We start from the raw sequence: 12,311 nt of genomic DNA, 5'->3' as shown, positions 1-12,311 counted from the left end.
TGTTGGGTAAACATTTTATAATGCTAGTGAATATTTGACGTTCAGAATGGTTGTTCCAAAGGTAAAAGGCCCTCAGTTGAAAAATACCCCACATAGTGTTTTAGTCTGAAATCCCGATAGAATGAAAAAACTGAAAAATAAAAGAAACTTGTTTGGTGTTTCAAATATGAGGCCTGTGTGGCACAAAGGTTGTGTATACATGAGGGAGGATGAGCTGGCAGGAGGTGAAAGGGAAGGTGGGGAAATGCAAACACTTTTACGTCAATACCTGCAAAGTCAACAATTGAGGACAAGGAACCTTTCAAGAATTTACAGAAGAGCATATGTGCAAAAGAAAAAACACATCCATCAATTTTCTGTACACCCTTGTCCCTTAGAAGGGCCAGTAGGGGTGCTGGTGCCTATCTCCAGCTAACGTTCCGGGTGAGAGGCAGGGTACAACCTGGGCAGGTCACTAGTCTGTCGCAGGGCAACACAGAAACAGACAGCACACACAGAAAGACCCCGGGCCAGGAATCAAACCCAAGACATTCTTGCTGCAAGGCAACAACTCTACCAACTGCACCACTGTGCAACCCAAGAAAAAAATACAAATAAACATAAAATCATTTGCCAGTACAACCATAGAGGAAACATGACAGACTCAGTTCTTTATTAATGGGAAAATGTTCCTGGCATTAAATATTTGTGGTAAAAGTATGAATCCATTTTCTATATATATTTTTTATTCATCAAAGCTTCAGGGATGGAGTGGAGTAAACCAACACCAGAGTTGAGATCAGTGTCATGTTATTGCACAAAGGTTAGATAGGTGTGGCCAACAGAGAACAACAATCCTACAGGAAAATAAATTCCTCTCTGTCATAGCTGAAAATTCAGACCAGGAGATTGCAAGCAGCTGAGAACATGGAGACTTTGAAGGATTTTGGTTTCTTTCTTTTCTCCAGTCCTACCACTGTACTTGGAGTAGGTCTCCTTTTCATAATCCTTTATTTGGTGACTGTTGGTTCCTCCAGAGAAACGGGTAAAGAGCCTCCAGGACCAAAGCCTCTGCCTCTGCTTGGCAACCTGCTGCAGCTTGATCTCCAGAGACCCTACAAAACACTGTGTGAGGTGAGCTCTGACTTAAACTGTACAGCAACATTTAAATATATTTAATCTCTGTTTAAATTTTATTCTCCTGTTTTCATTCACTCAGCTTTCCAAGAAATATGGGTCTGTATTTACAGTTTATTTTGGACCAAAAAAAGTGGTTGTCCTAGCCGGGTACAGGACAGTCAGAGAGGCTCTGGTCAACTATGCAGACGAATTTGGAGAAAGAGGAATCACACCTATGTTTGTGGATTTAACAAAACATCGTGGTATGTCCAGAAGTAAATTATTACAAATTTTTTCCAAATGTACTAATGAACAACTGTTCTAATCCTCTTCAGTAGAAAAGTGTGACCTCTATTCAGTTTTTCTTTAGATATACTTCTCCCAGTATTGCAGAAGTAACATTTCTGCCCTTTTGTTTTTGGAAAATTGATCAATGTAAGTGAGAATGGATGGAGATTATCTCTATTCATTCTAAGGTATTCCAATGATTTTTAAAATAATTTACTTTTGGGTTTTGTGTTTATTTTAAAGCATCACTACTTATTGTTGGTCTATCACAGTAAACCTGCCAATGAAATGTTTGTTTTTGTAACTTGACAAAAGATTGAGACAAAGTTCAAAATTGATTCTGAGTTCTGTTTACTGTATAAGGAATTCTGTTTTCAAATGGCGAAACATGGAAAGAGATGCGTCGTTTTGCCCTCAGCACCCTGAAAGACTTTGGGATGGGGAAGAGAGTTGCAGAGGAGAAAATCTTAGAGGAGTGTGGACACCTCATTCAAGTGTTTGAGAGTTATAAAGGTATAACATAATGCTGTGTTTCTCTAAGAAACAGACATGAAATTCTTCACTGAAATGGTTTAATCATTGTTGTGGTCTACTAATTCATATTCCTTTTGTAAGTTAAGTACATTTTAATAGCAGACAAGATAAAACAGTTACTTTCTTGCTCCACAGGGAAACCATTTAACACATCCTGTCCAACAAATAATGCAACATCCAATGTCATCTCCTCCATCGTGTTTGGAAGCAGATTTGAATATGATGATCCTCAATTCAGAGGCTTGGTTAGTCGAATCACTGAGAATATTAAGATATCTGGCTCGGCAGGAATCCAGGTAAGCTTAATGTTTCACTTAAGTAGTTAAATTATTTACCAAGTTGCTTAAGTTAAACTTGGTATATGGTAGACCACGACAAAGTTAGCTGTATGAAAGGTAGAGACTGTTAAATTATTATCTAAAGTCCATGAAGTCCAAATCCATTAATTTACATGTATAAAAATACTCAGAAGTTTAAAATGAAATTCTCACAAAAGACCTATTTAGATTTATGTAATTTTCATAATTTGCTTTTTACAACCACAACCTTTAATGTATTTTGCTTTGGTGATTTTATGTGATAGACCATCAGAATGTGTGGATAAAATGTGAGGTGCAAGGACAAGCACACATATAGCTTTAAAATGTTTTCACATAAATGTTACATCTTTTTCCATTGTAACAAATAGGTGTTCTTCCAGGATTGTCCTTCATCTGTCCTTTAAATTATCTACCTGCTTTTGCTGCACATTACTGCTGCCACTAACATTTTGTTATTGTTATTGTTAGCGGTGGTTGTAATGTGTGGTACCTGAAGAGCTGGATTTTGAAAGATCAGTTTGTAGGGCTGGAGGAAGTTTTTGTGCCCTAACCAAAGAAATATTCCAGGACATTAATAGGACGGCCTTCACATCAGCAGGATTAAAATGTCCCATGTGACATGGCTCCACCTTGACCCAAAAAGATGTACTATAAGTTAAGAAATTTTAAATATTTGAGTATTGTCTACATTAATAAAATTGTAGCAATATTAAAACAGCACACTTCATATGGATGTGTGAGTTTACAATGTAAAACCTGTAGTCATTACAAAAACATTCAAAATCTTTGCTGCCCCCCAAAATTTGAGCCCCTTTAAGCCATTTCTAAAGCTGGGCTCATGGTGCCGGTTTGTTGTTAATGTTCAACCCAACATCACATTTAGTATACTGCAGAGCTCTGAAAGCTCCTTCCCAACAAGGATTTACTCTGGCCAGTATCTCAAAACAAGCTCACCCTGACTTCTTTCATGCTAAATAAATGAACCACTATTGAATTTCTCTATTCCTAAAATATAATATATTTTTCTTAATTTCAAGCTCTACAATACATTTCCTTGGCTGGTTGGATAGGTAAAAAGCCGTCAAGTTATGTTAAAAAATGGTGAAACGACGATGAGAGAAATTAAGGATTTAACCCAGAAACTGAAAGAGACACTCAACCCTCAGATATGCAGAGGACTGATCGACTGTTTTCTGATTCAAAAGCAGAAAGATGAGGCAAGGCAACACAAATCTATTTTTAAAGAATAATGGCAACATTAAACATGTTTGCCACAGGTACAGTATTTACACAGTTTTCTTTTTAGGATTCTTGTGTCAAAGACACTCATTTCACTGAGGATAACCTGTTATATACAGTGGCAAACCTGTTTGCTGCTGGAACCGACACCACAGCTGCAACACTGAGGTGGGGTTTGCTGCTCATGGCAAAGTATCCACAAATTCAGGGTAAGAAAGAGGAGAAAATATCTGGGATATTTTTCCTATGCCCAGGAAACATGATTTTCAGCATGTCCTCTGACGATTAAATGTTAGTTAAAAATAATATATAATCCAAGCATACAGTACATATGTGTACATAAGTCTATGAGGTAACTGTGATCCCTTGAGGGAGAACTGTTGATCATTTCCTTTTTGTTTAGCATACAGTACATATGTGTACATAAGTCTATGAGGTAATTGTGATCCCTTGAAAGAGAACTGTGGATCATTTCCTTCTCGTTTACTGCAGACCAGGTTCAGGAGGAGCTGACCAGGGTGGTTGGAAGCTGTGAGGTTCATGTGGAAGACCGTAAAAATCTGCCGTACACTGATGCTGTCATCCATGAGATACAGCGGCTCTGTAACATTTCTCCTATGGCTGTCCCACACAAAACCAGTCAAGATGTTACCTTTCATGGATATTTTATCAAAAAGGTCAGCAGGATGAAAATATTTCTAGGCTTCCAACAGACAACATCTTCCAGATGATCATGCTCGTATTTTTGTCTTCAGGGAACTACTGTGATTCCCCTCCTTACATCTGTTCTGTATGATGAGAGTGAATGGGAGAGCCCTCACACCTTCAACCCTTCTCATTTCTTGGACAAGGAGGGAAGATTTATCAAGAGAGATGCCTTTCTACCATTTTCTGCAGGTAAAACAACTCTCGCAGTTTGTTAATCAATCAGATAATCTTTACCATCCATGTTCGAATTGAAATGCATTACATGTTTTCTCGTTGCAGGTCGCAGGGTGTGTCTTGGTGAGAGTCTGGCAAGGATGGAGATTTTCCTCTTCTTCACCTCACTCCTTCAACGTTTTCGTTTCATTCCTCCACCTGGAGTTTCTGAAGATGATCTGGATCTGACTCCAGCGGTGGGATTCACCAGCCCTCCTTCTCCTCATGAGCTCTGTGCCATCAGTCGGCAGTGAAGACTGAAGCACTGGATTGTAGATGATTTTACTATCATATGTTACTTTTGCATATCTTTACTCTTAATTTGCTTTAAATATGCTTCTTTAATTTGAACACTTTACTTAAAGAGTTGGATAGTTTTTACTGTTTTAGTTACTGGCCTTATCCCTGCATCTTTCTACTGAGTTAATTTCACTGACTTATATAGATGATAAAGAGATTCAATTTGTTTCCATTTTATTTACTGAAGACAAAGCAAACTAAATTTACAGAGCATGTAATAAGAATTTAAGAGTGTCATGAAGTGCGGCTGTAAGGTGGTGAGGCAGACGCAGATGGAACCAGGTAGATGAATGATGATGATTTAATGAACATAAAATCCAAAACAGTCCACAAACACCGGGCAGCACGGCCGAGCGGAAGCCAGGGCTCGACGCCAGTAGCAACCGGTTACACGAAGGGACTAGACGCCACAATGAGACAACAGCTAGACAGTATGAAGCGAACAAACAACAAGGACCCGACAAAGACACAGACACGCAGGTGACACTAAATACACAGGAGGTAATTAGGGAACGAGAAACACCTGGGAGTAATCGAGGGGAGAACAGGACAACATGGAGACACAGAGACACAGAAAACTTGAAATAAACACACAGAAAAAGACGGAACATGACAAAGAGTGGTTACTCTGAACGTTACCCCTTACACGATCTCTTTTTCAGAAGTTGAAAAACAAATGAAATAGGAGCAAAATAAAATGAACAAATATGTATAATTTTAATGTGATAAAATGGTAAAAAGCAACTGTTACTGTATATGGAAAGCAGTTATGCAATTAAAAATAACAACAAATACTGCAGAATATAATTTAGAAATCTTTAGGAAATTTGATCCATCTTTTAATGCTGTAATACAATCTCAAATCAACATAAAAAATAAATGTATACATGTGTATTAGAGCTACACAATGTTGGGTAAACATTGGATAATGTTAGTGAGTGTTTGTCATACAGAATGGCTGTTCTAAAGGTAAAAGGCTCTCAGAAGAAAAATCCAACACATACTCTTTTGGTCTGATTGGCTGATAGAATGAAAGAAGAACTGAAAAAAATAAAATAAACTAACAATGGACTTTGAAAACCATTGAAATATATTTTTCTTAATTTCAAGCTCTACAATACATTTGTATTGTTCGCATTAGTATATTAAAACTAATTCTACAATGTAATAAAGTAGAGACCTTAACATGGATATACACTAATGCGAACAAATAAATTATTTCTCTTCATTAACTAAATCTCACATATTAAAAGAACTCCTCCACTGAGGATCAGGCAAATTTAGTAGTTTGTGACTTGCTATAATTAAATTGTTTCAAATACGAGGTCTGTGTGGCAGAAGGTTGTGTGTGCATGAGGGAGGATGAGCTGGCAGGAGGTGAAAGGGAAGTGGGGGGGGAATGCAACCACTATTATATCAATACTTGCAAAGTCAGAACAGTTGAGGACAAGGAACCTTTCAAAGATTTACAGAAGAGGATATATGCAAAAGAAAAAACACAAATAAACATAAAATTGTTTATTGTTTATCGTTGTACTGGCATAGTACAACGTCTATTGTTGTACTATGCCAGTACAACAATAGAGGAAACATGACAGACTCAGTTCTTTATTAATGGGAAAATGTTCCTGGCTTTAAATATTTGTGGTAAAAGTATAAATTCATTTTCTATATATATTCTTTTATTCATCAAAGCTTCAGGGATGGAGTGGAGTAAACCAACCCCAGAGCTGAAATCAGTGTCATGTTATTGCACAAAGGTTAGATAGGTGTGGCCAAGGGAGAACAACAATCCTACGGGAACATAAAGTCCTCTCTGTCTTAGCTAAACGTTCACACCAGGAGATTGCAAGCAGCTGAGAACATGGAGACTTTGAAGGATTTTGGTTTCTTTCTTTTCTCCAGTCCTACCACTGTACTTGGAGTAGGTCTCCTTTTCATAATCCTTTATTTGGTGACTGTTGGTTCCTCCAGAGAAACGGGTAAAGAGCCTCCAGGACCAAAGCCTCTGCCTCTGCTTGGCAACCTGCTGCAGCTTGATCTCCAGAGACCCTACAAAACACTGTGTGAGGTGAGCTCTGACTTAAACTGTACAGCAACATTTAAATCTATTTAATCTCTGTTTAAATTTTATTCTCCTGTTTTCATTCACTCAGCTTTCCAAGAAATATGGGTCTGTATTTACAGTTTATTTTGGACCAAAAAAAGTGGTTGTCCTAGCCGGGTACAGGACAGTCAGAGAGGCTCTGGTCAACTATGCAGACGAGTTTGGAGAAAGAGAAATCACACCTATATTTGCGGATTTAACAAAACATCGTGGTATGTCCAGAAGTAAATTATTACAAATCTTTCCAAAAGTGCTAATGAACAACTGTTAGACATTGTCACTTTTCTCTTATTACACCCACTGACTTCAATGTATTATATGGTTTCTCTGTGACAGATCAACATAAAGTAGTGCATAAATTGAGAAGTGAAAGGAAAATTATACATATGACTTTCAATAAAAAATAGAAAATCTGATAAATGTGACATCTGCTCAGTTTTTTTAGTTATACTTGTACTGGTTTTGCAGAAATAACATTTTTGCAATTTTGTTCTTTGAAAACAGACCAATCTCAGTCAGAATGGATGGAGATTGTCTGTGAACATCCATTTACAATGTATCCCAGGGATTTTTAAAAAGAATTTACTTCTGGGCTTTGTGTTTACTTAAAGCATAATTACTTATTGTTGGTCTATCACAGTAAAATTGCCAATTAAACAACTTGACAAAAGATTGAAGCAAAGTTCAAAATTGATTCTGAGTTCTGTTTACTGTATAAGGAATTCTGTTTTCAAATGGAGAAACATGGAAAGAGATGCGTCGTTTTGCCCTCAGCACCCTGAAAGACTTTGGGATGGGGAAGAGAGTTGCAGAGGAGAAAATCTTAGAGGAGTGTGGACACCTCATTCAAGTGTTTGAGAGTTATAAAGGTATAACAAAATGCTGTGTTTCTCTAAGAAACAGACATGAAATTCTTCACTGAAATGGTTTAATCATTGTTGTGGTCTACTAATTCATATTCCTTTTGTAAGTTAAGTACATTTTAATAGCAGACAAGATAAAACAGTTGCTTTCTTGCTCCACAGGCAAACCATTTAACACATCCTGTCCAACAAATAATGCAACATCCAATGTCATCTCCTCCATCGTGTTTGGAAGCAGATTTGAATATGATGATCCTCAATTCAGAGGCTTGGTTAGTCGAATCACTGAGAATATTAAGATATCTGGCTCGGCAGGAATCCAGGTAAGCTTAATGTTTCACTTAAGCAACTTGGTAAATAATTTTCCAAGTTGCAATTTGGTAAATAATTTACCAACTTGGTATATAATATACCAAGTTGCTTAAGTTAAACTTTATATATGGTAGACCACGACAAAGTTAGCTACATGAAAGGTAGAGACTGTTAAATTATTGTCTGAAGTCCAAACACTAAGCTTACTTATGCCACCCAATATTTTAAATGTATTAAAAGACCCCAAAGTTTCAAACTAAATTCCCATAAAAGACCTATTTAGATTTATGCAATGTTCCTAATTTGTGATTTTACAACCACATTCTTGATTGAATTTTGTTTCTTGGGGTTTTATGTGATAGACCATCAGAATGTGGTGCACAAAATGTGAGGTGAAAGGATAAGCACACATATAGTTTTAAAATGTGTTTTCATATAAATGTTACATCTACAGTATTTTTATTTATCACTGAATGGTATTCTACAAGTCCTTTAGCTCTCTTTAATGTTAAATACTTGAACTAGTTTTACATTTTTATATTTCAAAAATATATTGTGCTTAATTTGAAGCTCTACAATACATTTCCCCGGCTGGTTGGATGGATAAAAAGCCGTCAGGTTATTTTAAAAAATTGTGAAACGACGATGAGAGAAATAAAGGATTTAACCCAGAAACTGAAAGAGACACTCAACCCTCAGATATGCAGAGGACTGATCGACTGTTTTCTGATTCAAAAGCAGAAAGATGAGGCAAGGCAACACAAATCTATTTTTAAAGGATAATGGTAACATGTTTGCCACAGGTACAGTATTCACACAGTTTTCTTTTTAGGATTCTTGTGTCAAAGACACTCATTTCACTGAGGAGAACCTGTTATATACAGTGTCAAACCTGTTTGGTGCTGGAACCGACACCACAGCGGCAACACTGAGGTGGGGTTTGCTGCTCATGGCAAAGTATCCACAAATTCAGGGTAAGAGAGACAAGAAAACGTTTGGGTTATTTTCTCTATATCTAGAAGAAATTTTTTCAGACCTTTGTAGCTCTTTGAGATCACAAATAATGTAAAGAACATAATAACAATAATAACAATAATAACAATTACTATTATTACTATAATAGTAACTGTATACTATTATTATATGGTAATGGTAATTACCGTATAATTACTATTATTACTATAATAGTAATTATACGGTAATTACCATTACCGTATAATAATGACTATTATTACTATAATAGTAATTATAATTATATTATTATTATAATAGTAATTATTATCATTATTATTCTTCTCTCTCTTCTTCTTCTCCTTCTTCTTCTTCTTGTTATTATGGTGCTATATTTGAATATTTGGTATAAGCTTTCTGTTCTTCTCTTAAAGTGTGAAATATAAACTTGGCTCTTTGGAAATAAAGTAATCTCTGTACAAAAGTTTGTATTCAACCTGTCGATGCAAAATTCCGTCATATCATTCCCAGTTAAGCATGTAGACTTTAATGGCTAATTTTAAGCAGGATGCTTAAGTTTTTTAGTTGGTGCAATATTTTTTCTCAATATGTAAAAGTTAGAAGGTTTCAATGTTTTCATCTGGAAATAGAAACTGTAGAATATTACATCTGCTAAACTTCAACAAAAATACAGTATTTGTGGTAACTGTGATCCCTCGAGGGAGAACTGTAGATCATTTCCTTCTCGTTTACTGCAGACCAGGTTCAGGAGGAGCTGACCAGGGTGGTTGGAAGCCGTGAGGTTCATGTGGAAGACCGTAAAAATCTGCCATACACTGATGCTGTCATCCATGAGATACAGCGGCTCGGTAGCATTGCTCCTATAGCTGTCCCACACAAAACCAGTCGAGATGTCACCCTTCATGGATATTTTATCAAAAAGGTCAGCAGGATGAAAATATTTCTAGGCTTCCAACAGACAATATCTTCCAGATGATCATGCTCGTATTTTTGTCTTCAGGGAACTACTGTGATTCCCCTCCTTACATCTGTTCTGTATGATGAGAGTGAATGGGAGAGCCCTCACACCTTCAACCCTTCTCATTTCTTGGACAAGGAGGGAAGATTTATCAAGAGAGATGCTTTTTTACCATTTTCTGCAGGTAGAACAACTCCAACAGCATTTTAATCAATCAGATAATCTTTACCATTCATGTTTGGATTAAAATGCATTGCATGTTTTCTCGTTGCAGGTCGCAGGGTGTGTCTTGGTGAGAGTTTGGCAAGGATGGAGGTTTTCCTCTTCTTCACCTCACTCCTTCAACGTTTTCGTTTCATTCCTCCACCTGGAGTTTCTGAAGATGATCTGGATCTGACTCCAGCGGTGGGATTCACCAGCCCTCCTTCTCCTCATGAGCTCTGTGCCATCAGTCGGCAGTGAAGACTGAAGCACTAGATTGTAGTTGATCTCTCTACCAGAACACTGATGTTACTTTTGCATATCTTTACTCTAGATGTCTCTGTGTTACTTTAATTTGTGCACTTAATTTTAGGAATTTGATTGCTTTTATTTTTTTTAGTTATAGGCTTTATCCCTCCTATTTTCACTGCGTTAATTTCACTGACTTATGTAGATGATGACTCCATTAGTTTCCAAATACTTATGACATAGGAAATTTACAGAGCAAGTAATAATTTATGATAGTTTATTCTGAACCTTGCCTCTTACAAGATCTTTTTCAGAAATTGAAAAACAAATGGTATAGTAACAAAACAAATGAACAAATATATATAATTTTGATGAGTTAAAATGGTAAATGCTACTGTTACCGTATATGGAAAGCAACTGAGAAGACAGACCATGGCCAGTTTGCCACAGGAGCCTCTATTAGCTTCAACAGGGGAAGCGCTGGATGTGAGAAAAAGTCTTTGAAGTACAAGTACTCTTTTACACTTACTTAAATCAGACATGAACAGTAAAGCTACAATTTTTTATCCGTTCATTGTGGTAACTTCCTTTGTGATGCTTTGTGGATAGAAAATGTCATATTTTGGGCATGCTGTGGTGGCGTAAAGCATCATTACTTATTGTTGGTCTATCACAGTAAAATTGCCAATGAAATGTTTGTTTTTGTAACTTGACAAAATATTGAAACGAAGTTCAAAATTGATTATGAGTTCTGTTTACTGTATAAGGAATTCTGTTTTCAAATGGAGAAACATGGAAAGAGATGCGTCGTTTTGCCCTCAGCACCCTGAAAGACTTTGGGATGGGGAAGAGAGTTGCAGAGGAGAAAATCTTAGAGGAGTGTGGACACCTCATTCAAGTGTTTGAGAGTTATAAAGGTATAACATAATGCTGTGTTTCTCTAAGAAACAGACATGAAATTCTTCACTGAAATGGTTTAATCATTGTTGTGGTCTACTAATTCATATTCCTTTTGTAAGTTAAGTACATTTTAATGTCATGATGGGTACCATTTTTCTAACATGCAGAACACAAGACAGGAGAAGTTGCATATGAATAAGTGAGTTTATTGTGAACACAATAACTGATGAACGTGGAGTGACGGGTCTGGTCCAGGGAAGGAATGGGCTCACGGAGCGATCGGCACACTATGTGAAGCAGAGCAGGATGAGATGAGTTCAAAGGCCATCGGAAACGGGAGTACTAACAGGTAAATGGAACGAGCTTACTTGTGGAGATGAGGTTTGTTGTTTTGGGCGGATTCACAATAAATGAAACACTGACCAACATATTTGACGTGTATGATTTTGGTGATAGCTCATCAAACTCATCAAAATATTTGTTCAGTTCTTGACTGTATGGTGTTTTCTTTATAAATGTAATGTAAAGTGTAATGTGTTCTTATGTAAAGCACTTTGAACTGTCTTGCTGCTGAAATCTGTGATACAAATAAACTTAATTGATTGATTAAAAGGAACAAATATATATAATTTTGATGAGTCATAAGGTAAAATGCTTACTGTTACCATGTATGGAAAGAGGTGTGGTGAGAGGACACAACCTAGCTCAGTGAGAGGTACTTTGTTGTTAGTTTTGTTGGAAGGTGCCAAAGAGTTGTGCTGCCAAATGTGATGTGAACATTGAAGAATGGTGTTAATTTACACAAGCCAGTCATTATCTGTCACACCTGATGCCCTAGCAGCACCCCTCCCACCTTGAACGTGACTATTAATATTCTACCATCTGTAATTGCAAAACAAGCAGCTGTCACTTTGATTTTTTCCAACAACAGGACATCACCTGAAGTGTAAGCTCTGCTAGGAGATGATTTCTCTACCATCTAACACAAAAACACTACCCAAAAGTTTCAGTTGTATGAAAAAGTGTTTGCTCCCTTCCAGATTCCTTAT

At 36.8% G+C, this 12,311-nt stretch overlaps 2 protein-coding genes across 2 annotated transcripts; both read left to right on the top strand.

Moving 5' to 3' along the window:
* Nucleotides 1–862: 862 nt before the first annotated feature.
* LOC102232134 (cytochrome P450 2K4-like) lies at nucleotides 863–4,866 on the top strand. The gene is given in 9 exon segments (XM_023348942.1): nucleotides 863–1,113; nucleotides 1,199–1,361; nucleotides 1,750–1,899; nucleotides 2,056–2,216; nucleotides 3,278–3,457; nucleotides 3,547–3,688; nucleotides 3,972–4,156; nucleotides 4,235–4,376; nucleotides 4,467–4,866. Coding segments are annotated over 9 exon segments (1,518 nt in total). The 5' UTR covers nucleotides 863–906; the 3' UTR covers nucleotides 4,655–4,866.
* Nucleotides 4,867–6,422: 1,556 nt separating this feature from the next.
* Nucleotides 6,423–11,104, top strand: LOC102232384 (cytochrome P450 2K4-like). The gene is made up of 9 exons (XM_023348941.1): nucleotides 6,423–6,771; nucleotides 6,857–7,019; nucleotides 7,527–7,676; nucleotides 7,833–7,993; nucleotides 8,553–8,732; nucleotides 8,815–8,956; nucleotides 9,692–9,876; nucleotides 9,955–10,096; nucleotides 10,187–11,104. Exons 1-9 carry the CDS (start codon nucleotides 6,565–6,567, stop codon nucleotides 10,372–10,374), a joined length of 1,518 nt encoding a protein of 505 aa, XP_023204709.1. The 5' UTR covers nucleotides 6,423–6,564; the 3' UTR covers nucleotides 10,375–11,104.
* Nucleotides 11,105–12,311: the final 1,207 nt, after the last annotated feature.

The sequence above is a fragment of the Xiphophorus maculatus genome, chromosome 16 (assembly GCF_002775205.1).
Source record: "Xiphophorus maculatus strain JP 163 A chromosome 16, X_maculatus-5.0-male, whole genome shotgun sequence".
NCBI classification, from domain to species: domain Eukaryota; kingdom Metazoa; phylum Chordata; class Actinopteri; order Cyprinodontiformes; family Poeciliidae; genus Xiphophorus; species Xiphophorus maculatus.
The sequence above is the reverse complement of the archived record's forward strand: the minus strand, read 5'-3'. Positions and strand labels throughout refer to the sequence as shown.